This window comes from Rhipicephalus sanguineus, chromosome 1 (assembly GCF_013339695.2).
Source record: "Rhipicephalus sanguineus isolate Rsan-2018 chromosome 1, BIME_Rsan_1.4, whole genome shotgun sequence".
Lineage (NCBI taxonomy): Eukaryota > Metazoa > Arthropoda > Arachnida > Ixodida > Ixodidae > Rhipicephalus > Rhipicephalus sanguineus.
Window position 1 is genome coordinate 293016151 of NC_051176.1, and position 27197 is coordinate 293043347.

Sequence of the window (27197 nt, forward strand, 5' to 3'; positions counted from 1 at the left end):
TTAGCAATCGGGAGTACAAACGATTCAGATAACCAACCTAAATAATACAAATTTTTATCAAAACACCATTGATTTAACTTTTAAGTAAATAAATTATTAATTCACGTTTATTAGTTTTACATTTTATATTATTAAAAACGTTTTGTATTGTTGTACAATGTTAGGTTCGGACTGAATGAAAATAAGTCACGTGACCCTTTTTCGCCATTTTACGTCTGGTGCTTGACGTCCTGAAGGAGCGGGGCACCTTTCCGGCGTGTTTGATAAGTAACAATTTTCTCTAGTAGCCCCTAATGGTCTAGCACCGTCTAATCCAACATGCCGACGTATTTTCAACGACCTGAAAATGCTCTTAAGCGAGCTAGAGGTAAGATCGCATGCGTCAATATGGGTCGTGCGACGGCTCGCGGTGTGCAGCATATTTTGGACGCGCACATTTGACGGTGCTCGCGACATTTTGCAATCGTGGAGTTTAGCTAACGCAGATGACATCTTATTGCTATGCATGCTCACAATTTGACCAAGCGAGCCTAATCATTACGTTTTTTTTTTTTCTTCGCTAGCCTGTTACCGGTTGCGGTACCGGTTTAACTCCCGCCTGTAACCTTGCTCGCTTCGTAGTACCACGATGGCTTAATATTACTGTTCTTTCTTGTTTTTTTTTTTTTGCTTCTCGGTGATAGTTTGCATGTGTCGTCAAATTTTGATGCCACTGGAAACGAATCCGACTTCCTTTCATCAGCTAATCTTCGAGAGTTATTTTGTGATGAAACGTGATTCGCGTACGGGACGTTTGCCGAAACGAGCTGCGTGGCATAAAGAGGTCACGCAGCTCGGTTCATGTGTTTCACACAGGGCACATTACCTTCACTTGTACGCTTATGGCTTACTTGGTTACGTAGCTCTTTCATAGTGCGCTGAACATAGAAAACACGGCTTCAAGGCTTAACATTCTTTTGCAGAATTTATCGACGTTGGAAAGAAACATCGTGCGTTGGATGCTCTTTATGATGTTATCAAGAGCCGAAAGCATCGAACATGGCAAAAAGTTCACGAACCGATTATGCAGCAGTATTTGGAGCTGTGTGTGGAACTCAAGAAAAGTCACATTGCTAAAGAAGGACTCTTTCAGTACAGAAACATATGTCAACAGGTAACCAACCTTCATTGACTTGTTCTGTGTATGATGTGCGCGTGAAAACTCGTCTAGATGTGGCGAAACTTGCCTGAAAGTAAAGCACTAGTTTACTAGACAAAGCTGTCATGCTCTCGAATCTTTCATCAGAGTGGCTTTTGTGGAGTACATTACCACCAGTGGTATACTATCTATTCGTTCACAATTTTCTGCAGCGCCAACATGGCATGCTTACAGGAGAGAGCATGGTACAGTTGCGCTCAATGACTTGCAACACTGGAGCGTGTGGGCTCGCGAGTTCAGAGAGGTTGTGTGGCTACAACTTGACTTAATTTACACAACTAAATTATATTTCCTTATTTGGGATCATCCCCAAGTTAGATGAACAGCGTTTAGTTGTGGAAATAAGGAGTAGTGGAAGCCATCGGTAATCTTAAAACTTGTGAGGCCACGTGCTCCCGTGTTGCAAGTCACATTGAGCGCGACTCTACATATTAGAATGGACTGTAAGCAAAACTGGCCTATGCAAACACAAGCTTGTAGTACATAGCTTGCATGTGATGTCAGATCTTCTCCCTCGTTAGTTCAGTGGTCATGGACCAATGCAGTGGCTGCATTGGCATCTGTAGCGTGATGCAAGCTTCCCAGCATTTCACACTGAATGCTGCCAACTTTGAGTAAGCAGTGGCTTTCGTACTGATCACCACAAGCAGCTGATTGAACCGACGCGTTCACGCTACGGGGATTGATTGAACGATATGCGCTGATACTGGACACAATGGCTGATGTTAAGCTCTTCCCAGTGACTACTCATGGTGACATCAGCTGGCTTTATTATCAGCCCTCTGTTGTTGTCCTCTTACAATCTGAACTGTTTGAGTGGATGGCTGATACGCCTGTCGGTGAGAATGCTCCATGAACATTGTATTTTCACATGCAGAAGTAGGCTCTAATATTTCTTTAATTGTAAACTTTGTAAATATGTTAGGTGCAGTGCTTCCTATGCATCTCCTATCAAATTAGCGGAGCAGAATGTGCATACGTACATGTGTCTATGTATTTTCTACAAGCACCTCTGCTGCAGCTGTCCTGTTTACTCAGCATATGCATGGAACTTTCGAGCTTCGTGCTGCAGTTCAAACGAAGAGGCAGTTTGAGCCTGTTCATTAACCGCTTAAAGCTGTTATGTTCCTGCAGATGTTGAAAGTGTATCCCGCATTATATCAATAGGAAGCCAAACGTCATTTTCCCGTGACCGGTAAGTTGCGTAATATGCAAATGTTAGGACTTAGACTGTCTTTTTCACAGGAACTTCTCATCGGTGAATCTGTTACTAAGTCTGCAACACAAACCTGCATGTTGAGGATCACTGTATTTAAATTTAGAGGCTTTACCTATACCTGGCACTGACAATCTCAAACTGTTTCGTCTTTTACTTACGAACATTGTGCACTTGCTTAGGTTCTCCAAAACGTTCAGAAGGCCGGAAAAGTTTGTTTATTGACTGCTGCATCATGCAATGATGTAAATTACCATTACTTTTATGAAAAAGAGTAATGCTGCACGCACGACGTGCGCGCAAACCTGAAAAGGCTGTATGCACGACGCGGCGTAGTAACGCCATCTAGCGCCGGGTAGCGATGCGACTCTCTCCTTGAGTGGCCTTCAAAAAGAATAGATGCGGCAAATTCTCGGAGTGCCCAGCGTTACGTCTAGACATAACGATAGGAGCCGTTGCAGTTACGTCTGGACGTAAAAATGACTTACCTCCAGCGTGACAATACAAATACAGCCCATTAGACCTGCCGAACCGATTGGTCCTAGTGGCGCAGCAGCTAACGTGTCGTGCTCGAAACTGCGAGGACGTTGGTTCGAACCTCGCAGCTGTCCTGGTTTCTTCTTCTTTTTTTGTCGCAGAAGGTGTTGCAGAAGTCTGTTGACAGACTGAGAAGCGCGATGCGGCTTGTGGGTTACGTGCGCCCCAGTGACACGAGCACACCACGGATTCGCCTGCCCCGAAGGGGCAGGTGTGCGGGCTAAACAGCGCGTGGCCGCGATAGCGGCCAGTAACGCGTGACGGAGACCCTGCCAACCGGCCATTTCGCTAACGCTCAATGGCCGCACTCGCAAAGCGAGGTCAAAGTCACGACTAGTTTTCCACGCCACCTTAAAGGGGCCCTCCAACACTAATCAACCCCCCATTTTTTACTTGCGGGTTGCGTAGACTGATGGCTGGGGATAATTTTAGCATAAGTCTAAGCACCGATATCAAATTATTTAGTATTTTAATCACGCGTTTGAAGTCGCTACGTCGCTGCTGACCGCATCAGCGCGTAGTGGCGCTTGCCAGAACTATTGCGGGCGGAAATGACGAAGATGAGCGCTGGCCTATGATTGGATAAATGTAACGTTAGAAGTATAACGGCGTTGCATCAAAGTTGAGATTACTATTGTGTTTCGTTTTTCTTTTCTGTGCTTTTTCAATGAACTCCAAATAGCCGCCATCGCAACAAAAATATATCACTACAACCACAAAGTACGACAGAGGCGCCGGTTGCCATTTCGCCTCTGGTTGCTCTGGGTTTTTTTTTTTTTTTTTTGCGTCTGTACAATTGCGAGCTGCCTCTTTCCGCATGTGCGGTAGGCTCATGATTGTTCTTGAAACGGTGCAACTAATCCTCTTCGTTGAATTGTTGTCGCTGCACACTTGTAACTCGTCGGGCTGCTCACCGAACAACCCGCGTAGGGGCGACCGTGTTTAACCGCCCATGCCGCTCCGCAAATTCCCTTCTCAGAATGAGAAGAGGGAATGAAATGGAATGTCGTTGTAAGGAACAGCAGACAAAGCCTCCCCAGCCTCGCTTCGAAGCAGGCTGAAGTTCTGACAAGTGAGGTTTCAGGAACCACGTTTGTTACTATGGCAACGACGTCAACAATACGTTGGAAAGGAGAAGCAACAATGGTGTGCGAGCTTCCCCTACGTAAGAGCTTTCAGCCCATTTCATTGGAGCGCCATCCGACGTCACAGCAGAGAGTGAAATGTGGTCACGTGACCCCGCGAAAATAGAGTTGAGGGTAGGCATTTTTTTTCTTGTATTTTGAATTTTCAAAATTGAATAACTTCGTAATGCGTGCCGCTATTGCTGCCGTTCTTGCTGCACTAGTTCGTCCGTACTTCAGTCTACGCAATCCACGAGTAAAAAATGGGGGGTTGAAGAGTGTTAGAGGGCCCCTTTAACTGAGCAACAGCAACCCGCGGGTGCAGCACCGTCGCCGCGTCGTGCGCATAGCAACTGCCGGTGTTTCCTGCACGACGTCGTGCGTATAGCATTACCCTATAAAAAATATGTGCACAATGTTGCCTGCCATCTTCAGTGCACTTTCAGTGGTGGTCACTCAGTGTGTGGTGGTTAACCATAGTGTTGAATTGCTACCTCATGATCCCAAGCTCTGATATCAGGTCTGTGCAAGCCATGTATAGGCTTTTCTCTTTTATTTCTTTGCTTCAAAGTTTTTTTTAGATGCATAATTTTTTCTTGAGAGCTTCATTATCTGATCTTGTTAATGAAAAGGTATAAAATGTCTAAGATACATTGTTTAGTGTGATAAACAGTATAATATGTGTTAGCATCAGTGGTCGGCCTGTGTCTTTGGGGCACATGTAAAATGAAGCTGCTGCCAGTTACAGGGTCATTGCATAGGTGTTTCAAACTTCTGTTCAACAATTGACTGATATTATAGTGCATTAGACCCAAACAGGGCCAAATTTTTACAATGTGCCAGTATTCCAAAGGAAACAACTGCATGAGATGCAATGAAATATGTGGCCTGCTAATCACAAGTTATATGCCTTTTTGATAAGCCACCGAACACAAGAGGCATGAGTATTTCAAGGACCAACATTGCCAGGAGTACTTTGCCAATGCAATCCATCCTGTCACTTTAATGCAGCCAGCCAGTGAGGACAAACTGCTGAAAGAATGTCCAAAAACTTCTTGCTTAACTTAAAGGGACACTAAAGAGAAACAATGAATTGGTTTAGATTGATAAAGTGTGCTCGGAAAACTTGTGTAGTTTATTTCACCACCATAGATTTAATATTAGAGGAGAAAACAAAGTTCAAAGTTTCATTTTTAAATTTCGCGCCGAACTTTGTAATTCGTGACGTAAAAGGTTTCAAGAGCATTTAACGTATTTTGGCGCCACTGGCTCGACGAAATTTCCACAAACTCGTTATGTCAAGTCTCTGGCCCCCTCAGAGGACAATGTACTTTGATTTAACCGATTAGGAACTACGTAGGCCCAGGCAGGCGTCGTCAAAAATATGTGACGTCACGGCAAATGGTGCGGGAATTCCAAGGTGGCGTCGCCACCGGTATTTTCTTTTTGCGCGTTTTCTCGCTTATTAAGCGTCTTCTCGCAGCAAGCGTGGTGTATTTGTTATCGTGGAAGACTACTTTACTAATGCGAGAAAAATCGTTTTGCTCTTTAGTGGTTTTTCGATTTTTCTCGCTAATGCGAGAAAAATTTTTCTGCAATGGGGGCCTGTTAGTCATAACATGCCACATCGTTTGCTGCAGCGCGACATATAACTACAGGCTCCTCATTACCGACCAGTGTCAGTTTCGGTTTCACAAATGACAAGCCTCCGGGTGCAACTATCACCACCTAGCGGGTGCCGCACTTGATCACATCAGCACATAGAACTGTGACGCACTGTGACACATAGAACTGTGTGGTTCGCGTCGTCTGCTCGTATTCCCACGCTTGCAATACGTGCTGCGCGGGAAAGCAGTGTCGCCAAACACAACTTTCAAAGCGCGCGTCGCATCCACGGACTCGCGAGCAGCCGCCGAGAAGTAGGCTGCTGGAGTGAGCGCGGCAAAAAAAAAAAAATGGCGGTCACGTGAGGGAAGTAGCTGGGTCACTGAGGGTGACCTTTGAGGGTGTCAGTAGTGCGAGGGTGTCGATCACTCACGCACACTTCAAAATTAATTTTAAATACCTTCCAAGCTATATTCACTGTTGATATTTTGCAGATACAGTGGAACTTCGATTATACGTCCCCCGGTCCTGCGACGACCCGCGTTTTACGACGAATTGGCTTGGTCCCGGCAAAACCCCCATAGAAATAATGTATTAAAAACCTCAATTGTACGACGCAATTTTACGCCGGCCCCGCCTCGTACGACGCTTCGCTGGACTGTCCGAGAAAAAAAAAAGACCTACGATGACGCGGGCTGGCACGCAAACACACTGCGGCCGGGCGAAAAAAGTCGGGAAACCGAGGAACCGAGTTCGTATCCGCGCTGCCACCACAGGGCCTCTTCAATTTTTCGACACGCGGTCGGCCATAGCTAGCCAGAGCCAACGTTGGCCGGAGCCAGCCGGAGCGCATTCGTTTTGTCGCATTGCACTGCGCACTTCCGTTGTCGCCTTTTTTTTTTCTCTCTCTCTTCTTTTGGGTGTTTTTGTAGTGACCGTTGTGAGCAGATAACATGGCAGATAATTTCGAGCTCGCTTTCTAGTATGCGATAACTTTAACTAGATTTCGTGTCGTTATACCGGACGTGTTGAACGGCGATTGTTGAGCCAATGTTTGCGACAGCCGCGGGAACCGGAACTCGCCGCTGTCTAGCTACCAGAGGGCTGGGGCGTTTTAGCCGCTCGCGATTGGTCGAAGCTTGCAAATCGAATAGGCCTACTGCCGTGCTGCCATTCAGCCATTCAGCCATTCCTTCACGTGTTTGCCTCATCGGTTGGTTGTGCTGCGCCGCAGCTGCTGTGTCCACGTGCAAAATTTTCTGTGTTCGGACATTGGTGTGCGAGGAAGCTTTCGAATTCTTGGTTGCGAGTGCTGCGTCTCGCAATGTCCCGGAACCGAAAACCGCTGACGCTCGGAGAAAAGCTTCGCATAATCGAGAAGGCAGAGAAGCGGAACGGAGCAACAAAGGCCAGCATTGCCCGCGACCTGAACATTCCCGAGTCGTCGCTGAAAACGATCCTCGCGAAGAAGGACAGCATCCTACTAAATGCGGCAAAGTTCGGCCTGAACAGGAAGGCCGCGAAAGATGGCAAATATGCTGCCATGGAGAAGGCCCTCGTTGAGTGGTTGCGTCCAGAGCCGTATATTCCTTCGGAGAGTTCGGCGGAGGGGCGGAGCCAACAACCATCCAAATTTAGCGGCGGCGCGGCGCTGTCCGCCATTTTGTGCCGCGGCACTGTAAGCTCGCGTTGGCGTGCGCCCGCAACGCTCCGTCTCTGGCGAACCCTTTCTTCAGCGACCGCGCTGCAAGCCCTCATTGCGACGTCCGTGCAGGTCCACGATGTTCCACGCAGCCGACACGTGCACGATCAGCAGCAAAGACACACCAGGTCGGTCACAGAGGAAGCATAAATGCCGACAGCGACGTCACGGGTACAGCATCACGAGAAACCTCGGCACGAAATGGCGTCGGCGGCGCGGAAGCGCGCTGTTGCCAGACTGGCGGCGAGATCAAAAGAGCGCCGAACTCTCCCAAAGGGAATATACGGCTCTGGTTGCGTCAGGCCCGCAGTTCAGGAATCGCCGTGGATGGCGCAATTTTGAAGGAGAAGGCTGAGACAGTTGCATTGCGCTGCGGCATTCACGACTTTAAAGCCTCCAATGGCTGGTTGGATCGCTTTAAAAAACGCAGTGGAGTTGTGTACAGCCGCTGCTGTGGAGAGAGCGCGTCAGTCAGCTTCGACACTGTAGAAAAGTGGACTGCATTGCTGCCGGAATTGATACGGGAATACAAGCCGTCCGACGTGTTCAACACGGACAAAACTGGATTATTTTATAATATGCAGCCAGAACAGACATTGGCATTCAAAGGAGAGAGCTGTCACAGGGGTAAGCGAAGCAAAGAGCGTCTTACCGTATTGCTTTGCGCTAATGAAGACTGCTTTGAAAAGCTTCCTGCCCTCGTGATCGGCAAGTTTGAGAAGCCGCGATGCTTCAAGAATTTGAAAAGGCTGCCGTGCCAGTACACGTTCAACCGGAAAGCCTGGATGACGGCTGCTATGTTTTCTACATATCTGCAGCAGCTGGACTCCAAAATGGGGGCTAAGAACAGAAAGATTCTTCTTCTGCTTGACAATGCACCATGCCATCCATCAGATATGTCGCATTTGAGAAATGTGAAAGTTGTATTTCTGCCCCCCAATTGCACTAGCCAGCTGCAGCCACTTGACGCTGGCGTCATCAAGTGCATGAAACAGAAATATCGGAAGTTTCTGGTGCAGCGTCGGCTGGCGGGCATGGAACGCAAGCAGTTGGATAAGAAGCTTTCTGTGCTTGATGCAATGCACTACATTGCTAGTGCATGGGACGCAGTCACGCCAGGAACTATCGCCAACTCCTTCAGGCACTGCGGCTTTAATAGAAGTGGTGCTTGTTCTACCAGTGAAGCTGCACTGCCTGTTGACGATGAACCAGAGTTCGGCTGCCTGGATCTTTCGCGGACTATGTTGGTGCCGACGACGACGTTGCAGTGTGCAGTGAAGTGTCGCTGGATGACATTATCAAAACTGTGTGTCCCGACACTGCGGGAACTTCCGACGAGGAAGAGATGGACGACGCTGCAGAGGCTAGCGTGTCCGTTCCGACTTACGCGGACGTGTTGTGCTACGTCGACCACATTCGGCGGTTTGCTTGCGCACGCGATGAGATCGGCGACTTGCTGCCAGATGTTGCAGCTATCGAAAGAAAGCTGATGCGTCGTGGCTGGGCAAACTCTCAGAAGAAAATCACAGATTTTTTTAAAAGGTGAGAAATAAAGGTTCGTTCACACCTCCGATAAAATGCGTGGTTGTCATTTTTTCAATTAATTTAATCTACGTTCCTCGGAGCAGCGTAGGTTTGTGCCGCGGACTTTCTTAGGCATTATGTGCCCGCTGTTGTGGGGCAAAAATGACCGTCACTGCCTATATTCTCGGTTTTTCGATTATACGACGCCCGGATTATACGATTTTGCGCGGTCCCCTGAAAGTCGTATAATCGAAGTTCCACTGTACATGCATGTTCATGGAAATCGATCCCGTAGGCTATCTCGGCCACAAAATTTTGTGTCAGTGTCACTACCCCTTTTTGTATTTTTAGCTGAAATTCTCTCGCTGTATGCATTTCTGACTGCTGAAAGCAAATATACAATTACTTTTTGGCCCCGCCACGGTGGTCTAGTGGTTATGGCGCTTGGCTGCTGACCCGAAGGTCGCAGGATCGAATCCTGGCCGCGGCGGCTGCATTTTCGATGGAGGCGAGAATGTTTGAGGCCCGTGTACTTGGATTTAGGTGCACGTTAAAGAACCCCAGGTGGTCCAAATTTCCGGAGCCCTCCACTACGGCGTCTCTCATAATCGTATCCTGGTTTTGGGACGTTAAACCCCAGATATTATTATTACAATTACTTTTTGAGTATCATGTACAGACTTTAAGACATTGACTGTTCCATAAACTTGCATTCTGCCCAGACTTTTGACAGCTTTCTCACAAAAGAACTTAACAAACTTGATATCACCCCATGCATATAGATCAGTGTATGCAAAAGCAAAAAAAGCAATTATTTTTAGCTTTATCAATTCAAAAGTTATGGCCTTAACAAGTACACTCATCGGAAACTGTTGCTTGATTTTACTGCTAATAAATCACAGTTCTAAATAAAAATGTAATTTCTTGGTTTTCTTGCGCTAATCAGTTAGTGCATAAGCTTTCAAATACTGCAAGAATTATTAAAATCTGACCACTACATCAAAAGATATTGTGGGCAACAGCCTAGGATGTGTTGAAAAATGTGGTTTTGAGAAAACATAAAAAAAGAAGTCAAGGAATATGGTGAGCACTTATTTTGAACTGGAAGAGGCATTAATTAGTGTTGTGGTGGTTCGAGGAGCCACCAGGAACATAATCATTATTCTCCTTAGCGTGCTTTCCTTTCACTCTAGTCTTGCTGGCGATACGCTGCGTGCTTACAGCCGCCGATATCACTTCCTCCCAAATGCATGAGCCAACACACCAATGCTGTGCGAGTACCTATTCCTTAAGGGGAGATGCTACTCGAAGACACTTTTTCTTTAATATTCACCCTAGAGCAATGAAACTTGAGCTGCTTATAGAACTTTTTATGCTGATTTCAGATATATAATTAGTTTTCTTGCAAGTTGCATACTTTTAGTTCTGCAACATGACAAAGTGAAAAACTGAAGCATTTTGCCCCCCCTCTTTTCAGACCTAAACTTCAATAATTTTTTACAATTGATAGTTCATAATGTTTCAAATAAAGTGCGAAATGCAAATAACTAATTAGGAAGTCCATACAAAATATGTACTAGACGTGAAAAATTTTAACGTTGGAAGTTCATATTTCTCCTACCCTAGTAAAAGTTTACATAACTTTTTTTTTTATTTTATAATAAGAATATCGAAACTTATACAAGATAATTGCATTTCTCGTACTTTGGAAAAACTTTGGGAAAAATTTCATGCAGATCTGAGCACCAGAAGTACCCGAAAAAGGAGGGGCACATTGACAAAAATGGCAAAATTTGTGTTTTGAGGAAAAACGAGTTTTAAAGTCAAAATTGCATGTTTATTTATCAAAGATGTCATTGAATGCAACGAAATTTGTACACAAGAAAGAAAAATCCTCCTTGTAGTGGCCACTGCCATTAAAATGCGCCAGCACCATAAGTTTGGCCCTCACGGCTCTTTCGAGCTGACTCCTCGACAAGAGATTTTTTTCTTCAGCGCACGCCGACGGGCCCTTGCTTCTCCTGTTAGTTTTTGAGACATTTTTTTCTGGCGTGTGCTGTCCCGTGATGTGCCAAGAGCAACCAGATCATGAGACGGGAGCACGCCAAGCTCTTCCAGAACACGTTCAAAACTGGAGTGCCCTCGATTAAACCAACATGTTCAGTGCTGTCATATCAGCAATCAACGAAGACTCGTCGTCCTGCGATTTTTCTTCGTCTTCGAAGAGTCCGATCTTTTTCTGGGAGGCACTCACATATTCGAATGCCGCGGCAAACTCGTCGGACGCATCGGCGTCACTGCCACTACGCCTTGCGGCAGCAGACAATCTTTTCGTGGTTTGAGTGTTCGGCTTTGATTTTGCGCCGGCGTCCTCGAAATTTGTGCGTCGCGTGAAACTTCACAGGCCGGTGACCGCGCTTCCTACGGCTTTCTTCATCAATAACGGATAAGCACTCGAGAAAAGCGTTGTTCAGCTGCGCTGCTCGACGAGACACGGATCCTGCAAGTAGGCTTCACAGCACACACAGGCGCGCAGCGGCCAATGGCGGCTCCCGATCCGTACCACGTGATTTAAAGCCAGTCGCGGCGCTCGAAGAAGGCGGCAAAAGCGTGCTTCTCTTTATTATTTCTTGCGCTGCAGCAGCGCGGGAAACCGTTGTTATTTGAAGAGTGAGGCTTGGCTCTTCGCCTCATGCGGTCGACAATGGTGAGCGGCGGCGCATTATCAGCGGCAAGGTGCTCGAAGATGACACGCTTTCGGCCTTTTGACAGCCACCTTGTGCTCTTTAGACGCAATTTTAAAGCATTTCCAGTTTAGTCTCGACATTGATTTTTTTTTTCAGAACAGTAGAGGTACTAATCTTAACAAAACAGGCGAAAACAAAAAATCGATAATTTTTTAGAAAACTCGTGTTTTTCGACCCGCATCTCCCCTTAAGCATGCAAGAGGGAAGCAAGGATTTACCTCCTGTGATGAAAACACACCAATGCTGTGCGAGTACTTTCTTTTTCTTTTTTTTTTTTTCTGAAGCGCGATGGCTTCACCTTTGCTGGAGAAAAGCATTTTTTTTTTGCTAGAAACAGCTAATAGAAGAGTGCACGTTTCAAATGAGACCAAAATGACTATGCTACTTAACATGGTCTCTGCCCAATGCACTGTTGAATGACTTTTTGAGGTGCTTTGGTGAGCAAAAATGGTCATGAAACTCACTTCAAGGCCAAATAATGTGACAACTATGATTACATGTCTGTAATATTTTAGTAATAGCTTTTCTAGACCTTATAGATCATGTAAAAAAGATAATTTAGAAAATTGGTTCTTTGGAAATTTTTCTGCCTCCCAGACCAGTGTCTTCCCTTCAACGGAGCTTTTTGCAAAGGGAGTTGGGTGATCTCTATTTGTGGCGGAATGGAGTACTCTCGTTCCCAGTAAGATGTAAAATGTAGAGAAGCCTTTGAGACACCCTACATTTAATCATGGAGGTGAATAGATTGTGGCACAAGCAGTTATTGTTGAAAACTGTGAATGGTGGTATATATTGCCTGCAAAAGTTTTCCATCTGTTATGTGTTTGTGGGTATTTTGTAATTAAGCTGTGGAGCAAAAATACCATCTGAAGTTCAAGTGGGAGGGTTATGGGTGTCCTTCATATAAATTGTTCGAATTGCTTGAGGGCCAAACCAGATTTCTCAAGGCCAGTGTTTGTAAACAAAGAAAAGGCATGCAATGAAAGTATATACCTGGTGTGCTTTTCATTCAATAGGTGAACATAAAATCGTTAGAAGATGTAGTACGTGGTTACTTGGACTTGGCTGAAGAGAAAACCGAGGCTGCTCGCGAAGAATCCCAGCAAGCAGTGGTCGACATTGACGACCTCGACAACGTGCAGACTCCAGAAAGGTGAGCCATAAGATTACTTAACACTCTTGCTTTCAGGCATAATTTTTGCTTGCTACAAATCTTGTGAAAAGGTTGTTGAGTGTTATTTGCTAGAACAGTACCAAAATGCATGGTATTAAGCATACAGATGCTAACTGTAGTTGCAGTGGCTGAGGTTCCTTGCTAAATATTCAACTGTTAGCACATGAGAAATGCCATCACTATGCATAGTGGAAATTCAACTGAAGATTGCAGTTTGCTTTCATTCTTGGTATACTTCAAGGTGCCAAATTATGTTGCTTATTCAAGTTACTCTTTTCCAGTCTCTTATTGAGTGCAGTCAGCAGTGAAGACACCCAGGATCGCACTGATCGTGTTGTCCTCACACCATGGGTCAAGTTTCTGTGGGAGTCCTATCGACAGTGCTTGGAGCTTCTCCGTAACAACTCGCGTGTCGAATGTCTCTACCATGACATTGCACGCCAAGCTTTCAAGTTCTGCCTCAAGTATAACCGCAAGACTGAATTCCGCAAACTTTGCGATCATGTGAGTGCCTCGCTTTTTAAAATTTTGTTGGTCTTTTAGGATAAAAATTTGCACTGCTGGTCTGTATGGCTTGCTACAGCATTCTATAAACATGCAAAATATAAACAAACTGGAGTTCAACTACTACCTGCATTTATTAGGACATCCTACATGTTTATGCCACATTGTTCACAGGCCATATTTTGCAAATATTCTTTTTCTAACAACCTTTAAAGGAGCATTAACACAATTTTGAGGCATCGCAAAAGGGACATTTTTTGTTTTCTTGGTACGCATTGTTAACACTCTCCATACACCGAAGTTGGACAACTCGTATAAAATATTTTACTTTAATTTTAAAGTTTTCGTCGCTGAGCATCTACAAGCCAGCCCCTCCGCAATGGACATTATCCCGACGAATCAACACAGTTCCACTCAGCTTGTGAATTCTGCGTCCCGCATGCAGCCAAAATTGCAGAAATTGCTGTCAGGATCACTGGACAACGATTCTCTCGTTGTTTACGTGCACCACGAGCAGATGACGGATCTGCCGCTAGTGTGCCTCAAGTTGCTGTCTCCCCGTGACGTCACACTGCGATGGCACATCACTGAGAAGCCGCCCACTCGATATCGAAACCGAAAGTTTTTTTTTTCTAAGGCATCGGTATGAAAAATATATTTGATGCATTCCTATGCACCACAATACTTTTTTTAGGGTTCTCAATACCAGTGTTTTTATTTGGTTCAACAATCCGAAAATATTTAAAATTCATGTCAGTACTTCTATAAAGGCAAGAAAAGCTTGTGTATGGTGGTCAGCCACTGCTTCATGCCCTCTATAAGGCTGTGGGTTCTTAAAAGCATCACATTACTCTCTTGTATTGATAACATGCTAAGAATCCGCCTTTTTCACGGTGCCCCAGCGCATGCGCCCTCCCCTAGCGGAAAAGTCGCGAAACGTCTCCTCATCTCGGAGGCTTTGCTTCTGGCAATACCGGTTCTCCCGGCCCCTACCAAAACGGCACTGCTAAAGGGTACACTGTCAGAATTTTTTTTTTCTTCAAGCCAATTAGGCATAGTTGGCATTAAAATTTCACCATTTAGTGATTGATTTAATTTTTTTTTCTTCATCCTGTGCAATATAGCTTCGTGCTCACCTGGGCCAGATCCACCGACATCAAAGCCAGCAGACTTCAGTGAACCTCAACAACCCTGAAAGTCAGGCCATGCATTTGGAGACACGTCTTGTCCAACTGGATAGTGCCATTCAAATGGAGCTCTGGCAGGTAGGTTGCTAAAAAAAACTGCTAAAAATGGCGTGTAAAAACTACACGTAACTAAGGGGCACCTGCACACACACCGACGTCTCTGCCACTTCACACCACTCTTGACAGACTGCCGCAGACTGTCCAGGCAGTGCCACAGCTATTGCTTTTGAAGCCTGCGAGTGGGCCATGCGCATCGCCAGTGCACAGCATGTGTCGCTATGATAGCAGCCTGGCGATGGGCATGGCTCGCACAATGCTGAATGCCAGAGTACTGTCATAAACGAACCACCTTTATGCTTGTACACATAATTATAGGTATTATTTGTACGTATAGGTAAACATTCTGCAACTAAGTAAACTGCGTGCAATTTTTATTCCTTTTGCTTAGCTAGTTCTGTTTTTTCTGTTCTGGTTGTAATGCAAAGCAGATTTCTTTATCTTTGCGACCTTGTTCAAGCTTCCGAAAATAAACAGCATGCCGTGATGTCGGGGTTGCAATGTGTATAGCAGGGTGATTCCACGTAAGATCGAAAAAACGATGGCTGGTCGACCTCTTAAACTTTCAAAATTTCAAAATTTTATTATTTCAAAATTTTATACATAATTGCCTGATGAGTGGAAAGAAGAGATCTGCGATTTGTTTTTCCGGGCAAAAATTTTTTTGAAGCACAGGAAATCAATAATGACGAAGCGGTGGAGTGGAGCACTCATCCACTCTGCTGTTTTGGGCAACTTTCGTTATGAATTTCACAAAATATATTAAAGTTAGGTAACTGAAATTTCTTTAACTAAATATATGCATGTTTTTGCTTCTGCTCAGGTATTTTCAGTTTTTATGTGTAGTGTAGATGTTTTTATAAAAAACCTCAAAATTGGCCCAGGAAACGTTATTTTCTTCACTTTGAACGTCTTTATCTCAAAAAAGCCTTGTAGCAGAGCGAGAAAAATTCCGCATTACGTTTTTCGCATGCTTATCTACCAAACTGCCGAATCTTATATAGCTTTTCGGTAAAGAGATATGATCGGGCTAAGTTCAAGAAAACACTGAACAATGGAAACTTCTGACAATTAAAAAAAAAGCATTTTTTTTAATTTCTTAAACTTTGTCCACTTATTCTCCTCCACATCAGCTTTCACAATCACAAGTGTATAAAATGCAGGCAGGATTCAATTTCTTTTTATTAAAAGGCCAGCAGGTAGCGAAAAAGGTGTCGCCGGCACTGAATACGTTAATTTTGAAATTATTTGGTCACTGCAGCGGCCACGAGCGCGGGGCTACCGAGCAGGCGCACGCGCACCCGAGATGTTCGTTATAAGAGACGGCGCAGTGAGAACTCATTTTCGCGTCCTCAGACCGATTGAGTTCGAAACAGCAACACCTCTCGGGTGACTTGAACGCACTTGCACCGGTATTCGCAGTGATCTGGTTAATGACGTCGATTTCTTTTTCAGGGGGCATAAGAATCATCGTTAAATTGTGCATTCCGTGAAGATCTTTCATTGCAGTGGTAGCAAAAGCACGCGTTGCACAAGTAGTCCGTCTCACTGACAGTCACTGATCTTTCGGGCGTTAAAACGTTCCTTCAAAGCATTTATGTCTAGGTCGGTAACTCTGTGAAATTTTGGCTTTGCAATAATTAAAGGAGTACTGACGCGATTTGGAGACATCGCTAAAGCGACATTTTTTGCTTCGTTGGTATGCAGTGTCAACGCTGTCCACACACTAGTCGGAGAACACGTATAAAATATTTTAATTTGACTTTGAAGTTTTCGTCGCTGAGCATCTGCAAGCCAGCCCCACTGCAAGGACATTATCCCGACGACTCAAGACAGTTCCCCCGAGTTGCATCCTGCATGCAGCCTAAATCGTAGAAATCACTGTCAGGTTGCACTGGAAGACAATTCACTCATCGTTGCTTATGTGCACCACTAGCAGATGACGGATTTGCCACTGGTACGTCACGAGTTTCTCTTCTCCATGATGTCACACTGCTACGAAACGACACTGAGAAGCCACCCCCTCGATATCGAAGCCAAAAGTGTCTTTTTAAGGTGGCGCTAATTAACATATATACGATGCATTCCCAGGCACCACAATAATCGTTTTAGGTTTCTCGTCACCAGTATTTTTATTTAGAGCAACAATCCGAAATTTTTTTTTAATTCGTGTCAGTACTCCTTTAAGCTTCTTGTGCTTCGAAAGGTAGTCTTTAAATACACTCATTCAGAGCTGTACTTTCTCGCCATGAGACACGCAGGAGGAGTAGAGTAAGAGCAAAGCACAAGAACTATCCGCGCCGAATGAAGTGTGAGCAGCGCACCGAACGCGCGGCCAGTTGAGGCCGTCTGCTGCCGACATCTAAGATAGGCAAGCGCATCCGGTTACCGATAGTTTTGCTTTTCTTTCCTTTGACATTCCATATTTTGCTTTGCCACTAGAGTGCCACGTTCATGCTTTCCACTGATCGCAACTGGCGCAGCGCAGTTTCTCTGGCAGCAGCGTGCGAAGCGCTTCTTGCTTCCATCTTCGCCATGTTATCAGCGCCTAGCTGCGATGCGAACAGAGGGGGGATAGAATGGCGAAGCTCCAGTGCACGTGCGTTCAAGTCACCCGAGAGGTGTTGCTGTTTGCTGTATTATGAAAGCTGATGTGGAGGAGATTAAGTGGACAAAGTTTAAGAAATATAAAAAATGTTTTTCTTTTTTAATTGTCGTCAGAAGTTTCCATTGTTCGGTGCTTTTTGAACTTAGCCCGATCATATCTCTTTACTGAAACGTTACATAAATATAAGATTCGGCAATTTGGTAGATAAACATGCGAAATACGTAATGCGGAATTTTTCTCGCTCTGCTACAAGGCTTTTTTTGAGATAAAGACGTTCAAAGTAAAGAAAATAACGTTTCCTGGGCCAATTTTGAGGTTTTTTATAAAAACATCTACACTACACAAAAAACTAAAAATACCTGAGCAGAAGCAAAAACATGCATATATTTAGTTAAAGAAATTTCAGCTACCTAACTTTAATATATTTTGTGCAATTCATAACGAAAGTTGCCCAAAACAGCAGAGCGGAGCTCCACTCCACCTCTTCGTCATTATTGATTTCCTGTGCTTCGAAAAAATTTTTGGCGGCAAAACAAATTGCGTTTCTCTCCTTTCCGCTCATCAGGAAATAATATATAAAATTTTGAAATAAATTCAAGAGGTCGACCAGCCATCGTTTGTTCGATCTTACGTGGAATCACCCAGCATATGTTTTCGTGATGCGTGGTGTGTTCAGATAGTGTGTGAACACGTGTCTATTTTGGCACTTGCACGTTTTCATTTTCCCGTCTATGCATTTTCGTTATTCAGGAGGCATACAAGGCAACAGAGGACATTCATGGCCTGATGACCCTCTCCAAAAAGTCTCCAAAGCCACAGCTGATGGCCAACTACTACCAGAAGCTGGCACTGGTTTTCTGGAAAGCGGGCAACCACTTGTTCCATGCGTCTGCCTTATTCCGCTACTTCCACTTGGCCAAGGACTTGAAGAAAAATATTACACAAGAAGAGATTCAGCGCATGGCTTCGCGTGTTGTGCTGGCCACTTTGGCTGTGCCGATGCCTCCGAATCGGCCTGAAATCGATCGGCTTGTTGAGACTGAGGAGAACGTTGGTGAGAAGAATCAGCGTCTGCTGGCAACCTTGCTGGGCCTCAACAACCCACCAACACGGGCCAGCTTAGTGAAAGAGCTGGTAGGTAATACTTTTGCTGTGCTGTATATAACACATTTCCTGAAAATTCATTAGGTAGGAATTGCAGAACTTATCATTTTAAGTAGCAGGCGCATCAGTTGTGACCGTCCATTATAAGTTTGCACACACTATCCTTTAATGGTTGGAACTCGGAAGTTCTCATATATGCGACTCTGGGTAAAGTGACAGCACAAATTATGATTAGACATCTATATTCACGCTTTTAAGCATTTCTAGATCCTAACTACAAAAAAACAGAAAGCGGTGCGGGTAAGGTGAACAAGTTTATTGACTATCTACTGGATGGTCAATAAAAAAATCATAGATGGTCAACTGCTTATTTGCCACATGCGCATTTAGCACAAAGCTCTCGATGCCAGTAAGTGCAGCCAGTTGATTCTGAGAGTTTTCTGTTGCTGTCAGAAATTTTCTCACTTTAGCAATGTAGTGGAAGGCCTGCACAGTTGTCACATTTTCCACTTCTGGTTCTTCACTTTCACTGCTGTGTTGTGCTGGCAGCGCCTCTGCCACCAAGTCATCGAGTGTGTCCTCCCTGCACACGCACAGGTTATCATTAGTAGCTGCATAATTGTCGAGGTCGGCAGCTATGTTGTGCGCTTTTAGAGCAGACAGCACTTGGCTTTCGTCGTCCTCCTCAGTCTGCGGGCAATCAGGTGAAGCGGCAATGCTGCAGCCAGGTATGCGGAAGGCATGCTGGAAGCAGTTCCTTATTGTTGCTGATGTGACGGCATTCCATGCGTCGGCGAGCATCCCCAATGACGAGAGGAGCGTGACACTGTAAGGCATGCAATTGTCCATACATGTCAGCATTCTCTTCAGCAGTGTTTTCTGGTAATTAAGCTCCAGGCATTTGATTACCCCTGGATCCAGGGGCTGGAGGACAGCTGTAGTGTTAGCAGGCAGAAATTCGAGGCGAATTGCTTCCAGCCCCTCCACGTCGCCATGTGCAGGGCAGTTATCAACAATGAGCAAAATTTTCCTTTTGGCTCGCTTGATTTGCCCATCCAGTTTGCGGAGCCAACCCTCGAACAAAGCTTGCATCATCCAGGCTCGTGTGTTTCCGTCATATGCACCTGGGAGCGTTCGGACGCCTTTAAAGCACCTGGGACGCTTTGACTTTCCCACAATGAAAAGTTCTGGCTTGTGACTTCCGTCCATATTGGCGCAAACCATGACGGTTAACCGTTCTTTTCTGAGCTTTCCGCCAGTACAACGCTCTCCCTTGCGACACAAGGTTTGATCGGGCAGGCACTTAAAAAACTGCCCCATTTCGTCGGCATTATATATATCAGCCGGGGAGTATTCAAGCAGCAGGCTTTGAAGTTTAGCCGAGAAATCCAGCCATCGCTGCACTTGAAATTTTTTCAATTCCGAAGCGCAAAGAAAGTTCTTCAGCTTTCTCTCGTAGGATTGGCCCATTTATTGGTAGATTGGAGCTCTGTGCGCGCTTGAGCCAAAGAAGCACGGCGTTTTCGAGATCCGGGTATGCAGCTTCCCTAAGCCATTTCCGATCGGGAGCGAAGCGGCTCGCGTTATTCTGCAGCTTGTCTTTAGCTTTCAGAATGGTTGTGAGAGTGCTCTTGGTAATTCCATACTTCAGTGCCACTTCAGTCTTCACTCCAGCGTCGACTTCTTGGATAGCGGCCAATTTCTCCTTTAGGGGTAGTGTCCGGTACTTTCCTCGCGGTGACATGGTCGATCGAAAAATGCGCAGCACGTAAGAAAGACAGGCTGGCAGGTCACGTGCTTCGGAGTCGGCCGGCGCCACCGGCACGCCAGAAAAGCAGAGATAAGCCGCGAGCCAGCTTCGTACCCACCGGGCCGGGTTTCTTTTTTTCGATTTTTTTTTCCCACCGCGGCGCGGTATGCTGAGCAACGATTGTGCGGCAAAACCTTTTCCCTTGAAGCTTTAGGGCGCTTATTTTTCAATTTTAGACTATTATGATAATCATAAGCACGCAAATTTCCAAATATTGCCGGAAAATCAGCAGAAATTTTCCGGTATGGAAAGGCAAAAGGTACGAATTAACCAAATTACAAAGTTTGAATTAAGTGTCTTTTAAATACATTGAAAGCATAGCGGGCCAGCCAAAATTTTGAATTTTGTATGAATTAACCAAAAGTACGAATTATCAGAGTTTGAATTATCGCAAGTCTAATGACGATTGATCTACCCTTTAAGGAGGGATGTACCACAATATAGTGATCAAACGCCCCTCAACCGTGGAAACGCCCCCCTCTCGTAATCAGAAATTTCAGAATCAGAAAACCGAAAAATCCTCCTGCAATAGTTTCGCAATGCTCTTTGGCTGCCTCTAACATGAGCGCTGTGGCACCAGAACTTTTCGAAGGCTTGCAAGTGAGTGTGCCTAGGCCTAGTTTTCAGGGTTAACTCCAAATACTCATTTGACAGCGCTGGAAGTGATTCAATCACTTTTCATTTCCAAGTACGCTAGATTTTTTTTTTTCTTTCGGCGGGGGTTTAATCGTTTTTATCGCCATCTTAAATTTTTTGGGCAGTTCTGAGCAAGAGACCCTTCCCCAATGTTCCCCTGTCAAGGAGGGGCACTTGATTGGTATTTTACGGTGGATTGTGGAGACATGTCCTGTATCTTAAAGTGTGGACCTGATGAATGTAAACATACAGTTGAAACTTGATTTAACGAAGTGATGGCCACGCTCAGATTGTTTCGTAAAATTGAGAAAGGGATTTTTCGGTCCTTCGAAATCTGAAATTGTGATGTAGCGACACCCAAAAGCTGCCACGGCATTGTTTTTGCCACCAACCCACGCTTGCACGTCTCAAAAGTCCACCAGGGCAGCTCAGACACAGGGACACCATGTCCAGGTGATGCCGGTCAGGTAGACGGTCATGTGAAGCTATGACAGGCCGCCGATGTGCATCGACGTGAAGAATGAATGCAGTGATTGTGTGAGCAGGCCGATCGAGAAAGATGCGAGGAGATGATCAGTGCTACCTGTCGCATAAACGATGAAATAACCAAAGCAACCACCAGCGCCTCTAGCACAGTCTGATACGTAAGAGCGCTACCGACTGCTGAGCCCGTTCGTGTGTGCGGCGTGCAGCCTCATCAAAGTAAAGCTAGGGCTGTAACTAAGGCACCTAGATGTTTTAACGGGCAAGCGTTAGAGTGCACGCTCGAACAAATACCCTTGTCTGTCAAAATTGGAAGGACATCTGCATTTCTACTCATTTAGTTCAGGATAAACTTCGTTAAATCGGGTTTCGTGGCCAACAGTGTTCGTTAATTCGGGTTGATAATACCCTTGTATAGCCGAACTCTATGGGTATTTGCTGGGGAATAGAAATTTCGTTAGATCGGGAACTGTAAAATCGAGTTTCGCTAGATTGAGTTTTAACTACACTTGTTTAGTTTTTCATGCCTATTTCAAATATGTATAAATTTTTGTGGTAGATCAATTAACATCAGCAGATGGACGAAGCTGACACACTATTGTTTCCTGAGGCAGTAGGGTAAAAAACTGCCCAGCGGATATATTTGCAATGTGACTATTACAACGGATCTATTTGCAACATACGGGTACAACTATATTTACTCGTGTAATGAACACACATTTTTTTTTCCTCGGAAAGTTGTATGCTGGGTAAAATTTTCAAAAAATCAAGTTGCTGGTCGGAATTTTTATGATGGCTACTATGAGCACAACCATAGAATTGGGCTGAAGAAAGCCAACCTTTTTATTAAAGCAAACGTACACTTTGCTTCCTTTGCATGAATTGTTCCACGAAAAAACATGGCACGTCCGCGGGAGGATCGTGGAAATTATGAAAAAGAAACGGACAGCCGAGCACCATGTGTGTGGTTTGCAGGTCAAAGTTCTGCCTTTACGTTTCTACTCTCCTCACACGTAATAGCTGCATCGCGAAGTGGATAAAAGCAATGCCTAGGATTGTTTGTTGCTACCGCAGTTTGTGCACCACTACTTTCAGCAGAGGTTTGCCTGTAGGCCTGAGAACAACAGCTTGTCTGCCATTTTGTATGCATTTTTTTTTTATACAAAGATATTGACAGTGAACACTGGATATTCACTGAGCGGCTGGCCATACTGGCATGAGTCCAACTCTCATCCAATTCAGTGCATCTCAAAGCTCAAAAACGGGAAAGGCTTGATGAGTATTCAAGGATAAAGTGGTTGACGCTGGGGAAAAAAAAAAAAACACAAGTCTTAGCAAAACCAAACAGCTTGGTAAAGAATGAAAAAAGTAGTCAGAGAATTGAAAAACATTGTCTAACTAATACAAGACGTTGTAGCAGCTGCATTAACGTGATGTTTTGTGCTTGTTAGGAACTTAATGTTATCAAGACTGGAAATTTCTGATATTATTTTTTAAATTCCTAATCCAGTGAAACTATTCGTAGTGCTTTGGAACATTGTTATAGCAGAATATTCTTACTTGGGATGCTGCTTTGCGTTCTTGAAAAACCATGACTTGCAAACCCTGAAAATTGCACAAAGCAAGGTGCCACCACGCTGTTTTGTGCACTGGCCACTTAAAAAGAATGAATGTGTGGTGCCTTGACCACCGTCACCACGACTGCAAATTCAGGGTGCAATCATTATGCGAGTAAATACCGCCTATATCAATTTGTGGCGTTATGCTGAGCTTCCCATCTCTTCTATTGATTGAGCTTCTTATACAACCAGTTCTCTTACAACATACACTTCAATATATATTTGACTAAATTATAAAGCCAGCAAGCTGGCCAGAACTCCTTTACAGCAGACTTCTGTTCCGTGAATATCCCAAATTCAATAGCTTCCAACTTCAAACATTGCTTTGCATACTTTAGGGTGGGAACAGCACAGATCACTTTAACCTCAGGGCTAAGCGGAGTGGTGCAAGAGCAGGCGTCTGGATGTTGCCTCCAATCTCTGAAGTCAGTATGGGTGAATATTCAAGCGACTATTACAGTATTCAAAGTAAACGAACAGATGTATATTTGACCACATGTAAGCCTCCTGACAAGGTAGTTTCACTGCAGTATGGGTCTGCTATGCCATGAAATCGCCTATCCAGGGGACATCCACACTGCCGCAAAGCCATACTTTCGGGTAAATGTACAGCTGCCAAATTTTTAACCTGAACGCACGAGTGGCGAAATGAGCAAGAGTACACGCATGCGCGCAGTGAACAGTCCAGTGCAGCTTTCGTCTGCCAGGCTGTTATGCAAAATGGACCCAACCCCACCTGCTTTTTTTGTCCTGTTTTTGGCTTGCAGTGGCAGATATCTTTTTTGGCTCAGGAAAGTCTGAACCAGAGGAAAACGAACAAAAATGCTGATACACACATAGTTGTATAATCAACAGTTATATATCACATCCCATCCATCTCAAGCTCAACCACTTGACCTTCAGAAGAAGGGGGGGTGGTGTCCGGTTCCCAGAACAGCCTAGCAGAAGACAGCTACTCAGGACTGCTCATCATGTGCATGTTCTCGTTCATTTCACCGGTGCGCTCTGTTATACAGCACTTATTAACTCAGCAGTGGATGCTCGCGCGTTCAGGTTAAAAAATTGGGCGACTACATGTTACTCGCACCTTGATTATTTATTTTCTTTAAGTTTAAAAGCTTTTTATATGGGCTTATTTGCGCTAAGTATAGAAAATTTTAAATGTAACATATTTTACCACTCATAACTTGCACCCTGTTACTATTCGAACTCTGCCACTATTCGAATTTGCTTCAACTTCGAACCAAAAAAGTGACATTTGCTCAAGTCTAGTTCCAATTTTTTAAATTATTGTGCAAAAAAAATGTGGGCAGCTTGCACTAGAGGCACAAGAGCGAGGCACAGCAGAGCTGGTGGTCTCCTAGCTATTCCCAGCTTGACTCAATCTCAATTAGGCTTAATTAGCATAGTTAGGCCACATCAAATTTAAGTATCTCAGTTGGACTTGGCTAGGTCACGCAGAACTTACTCTTAATCTTAATTAGACCTAATTTGGCTTGACTCTGTCAGTTCTAATTTGTATCTTACTGAGCTTGGCTTCACTAGCCTCATTGGGAATTTGACTTGGATTGAATAGGTAGGTTTCAGGGTGTCTACCAACCTGGAAAACCTGGAATTGTCAGGGAATTTTTGAAAAACCTGGGTGGGTCATGGAAACTGACTGATGGCAATCTGTGCAACCATCACGAAAACAATCTTGACCTTCTATCAAAGCTTATGAAGTTGCTCCTTTTTCTGCAGCTGCAGTAAACAGTTAAGTGGAAGCGTAAAAAAAGGGACAGTGAATACTGTTGTTTCTATAGATCACACAACATATCCCAATTCCTAAGCATGACATTACTCATGTCGATAAATTTGTGCTTGTTTGTCTTGGCTGTGACCTGAACTCGGCTTGAAAGCATTCTGGTTTGGCCAGAAGCACTCCGAGAAGAAGCTCGCAGGGCAGGGTCAAGCTCATTCAGTGGCAGTGCAACGATAGACATCCTCAGTTCTGCACTCTTGTTTATGCAAGTGCCCTGGGGTTTTCTTTTTTGTTAACCGCTCGAGGGCTTGTTTCCAGTACACAAGTAGTCGCAAGGGTTCTTGGGTGGACTAGTTGGTTCATTATGACAGAGCAGCACAAAATATGGGACAGTGAACACACAGGACAAAGCGTTGTGTCCCGTGTTTCACTGTCCTGTATTTTGTGCTGTTCTGCCATGACAGTCAGTTTTCCAAGCAGAGAATATAGTAAAGTCAGGGAATATGCTGAGAATCATGATGGAAAACATGGAAAAGTTGGAAAATTTGGAAAAAATTGGCAGACACTGTGTTACTTAGACCTAATTATCATTGGCTTAATCTGGAGATGCCATGCTTAATTAGATTTGGTTGTACTTACCTTCGCTCAGCTTAATTAAGCTCGACTCGATCAGTAGTAATTCGTATCTTCCTGAGCTTGGCTTCACTAGCCTCATTGGCAATTAGACTTGGATTGCCCGCTTTCTATGGCTCATACTCGTACCTGATGATGATGGTTTTCTGGTTATGCGAACCAGCATAATGAAAAGCTTAACAGCTCTGCTGTAAAATGCTCATTTTTCTTTACAATGCGTGATATATGCTATTTGAACTGTTCGGTTTGAAATTATTAGACCAAATCGTTGTCGCTTGACCTCAAACTTACTATTTGCCCATCCATACAGTCCGAAGTAAAGCAACGCCCGAGTGTCATTTAATAAGCAGTAGGCGGTTTGATGACGAATGGAAATGATTTACTGCTCTGTTGCTCTTATTATCTGGTAAGGGAAGGGATAAGATAATGTGCCAATGGCTTGTTTGGTCCAGGGTGATCTAATCACTCGCTCATCTTATCCTTGCAATATAATAGACCCGTTCTTTCCTCAGTGCGAATCCTAAGAGGCTTGCACTTTGCTTTCCGCATGTAACCTGCAGAAGAATTCAACCATCCGTTTGACCATGTTTGTGACTTGCAATTCAGTTTGGTTGTAACCGTGTTTTGATTCTACATATCATACGTGGAAACTTGAAATTAGCAGTGAAATTGGAGGAGGCGCTTCTATGGTAAGTGGGAACACAATAGCAGAACAGTCCACAGTTGTTCTCCTTTCCACAGCGTGCATGTGCATACAGTGATTTGTGCACACTGGGTCGCCTACTATGCCCACACAGTGGTCACACAGGTGAGAAAGAGGGGGAGGGGGGGGAATAAATGCAGTAGTACTGTCAAGAAGAATTCATTTATTCTCTGGTTAAAAATAAGAATCTGCATTCTTTGGGTCTTGTTTGATGCAATTCATTGTTCATTACAGTCAGCTGGTCATATGTGGTATCATTCCTTCTGCACTATGCATTTGACCCTGGAAGGTCATCAGCCCAGGGGTCAGGCTTAATTGAGTGCTTCTAGCAGAAATGAGGATGTGCTTTCTCCTTCCTGTAAGAAAGAAAGAACGCAAATCACAACACACAACTGCCTGTCTTCATTAGAACAAAAGGAATACAGTCCTAAAGGGTACAATGACATTTTTATTTACTATGCATGCAGAACCTTGTTACTTTACAAAGTAAGTCATGTATCATCTGCATACACTCCAGGGGCTAAAGTGGCATTGCAGCGCACAGATTTCTCTTTTGTTTGCATATATGAGGTGCATGGAAGTTGCAAGCTATGTCAGTCTGGCGTCTTTCGAGTACATTCCAGACTCTCTTAAAAGTGATGTTGATGTTGACAGGTGCGCCTTGGTGTGGTGGGCCTGGCACCTCCCCAACTTCAAGATCTGTACCGCTGGCTTGAAGTGGACTTTCAGCCTCTCAAGTTGTGTGGGCGTGTCATGCAGTGCTTTGACTTCATCAACAAGTGGGAAGAGTGCTCTGAATTGCGCATGTATGTGACTGCTCTGCAAGACATCACTGTCATGCGACTACTGAAAGAGGTATGTGCCGTTGTTGGTACATGTTTGTCTGTGGTGTTGAAGTTGTTGCCATTTTTTTGCTACAGGTGTCGCAGGTGTATCAAACCATAGAAATCAAGCGTTTGCTTGAGCTGGCCCCTTTTGCCAGTGCCTTTTACTTGGAGAACATGGTGGTGGATGCCGTGCGAAGGAATGACTTGCAAGTCCGCATTGACCACAAACGTCGATGCTTGCACTTTGGCTCCGAGCTTAGTGTCTCTCAGCAGGAGGAAGTGGTGGAAGGGCCACATTTGCAGGGGATGCCAAGTGAACAGATTCGTTGTCAGCTTGTCAAGCTGTACTCTGTCTTGCAACGATCAGTTCATCTGATCAGACCAGAGGAGATTAAGGTAAGTGTCTGTGGGTGATTGGCATGACTAGGAGGCTTTAATTTTCCATTTTGTGCATTCCC

General features: G+C 44.6%; 1 protein-coding gene across 1 annotated transcript in view; it reads left to right on the plus strand.

The window, feature by feature from the left end:
* The first annotated feature begins 183 nt into the window (after positions 1 to 183).
* LOC119379281 (eukaryotic translation initiation factor 3 subunit A) overlaps positions 184 to 27197 on the plus strand; it is a 30710-nt gene continuing 3696 nt past the window's right edge. Inside the window, exons 1-8 of the mRNA XM_037648546.1 lie at positions 184 to 367; positions 963 to 1153; positions 12670 to 12806; positions 13109 to 13331; positions 14456 to 14596; positions 17934 to 18317; positions 26567 to 26767; positions 26833 to 27135. Of these exons, the coding sequence (XP_037504474.1) occupies positions 319 to 367; positions 963 to 1153; positions 12670 to 12806; positions 13109 to 13331; positions 14456 to 14596; positions 17934 to 18317; positions 26567 to 26767; positions 26833 to 27135 (1629 nt within the window). The 5' untranslated portion in view covers positions 184 to 318. The remainder of the gene's footprint in view (positions 368 to 962; positions 1154 to 12669; positions 12807 to 13108; positions 13332 to 14455; positions 14597 to 17933; positions 18318 to 26566; positions 26768 to 26832; positions 27136 to 27197) is intronic.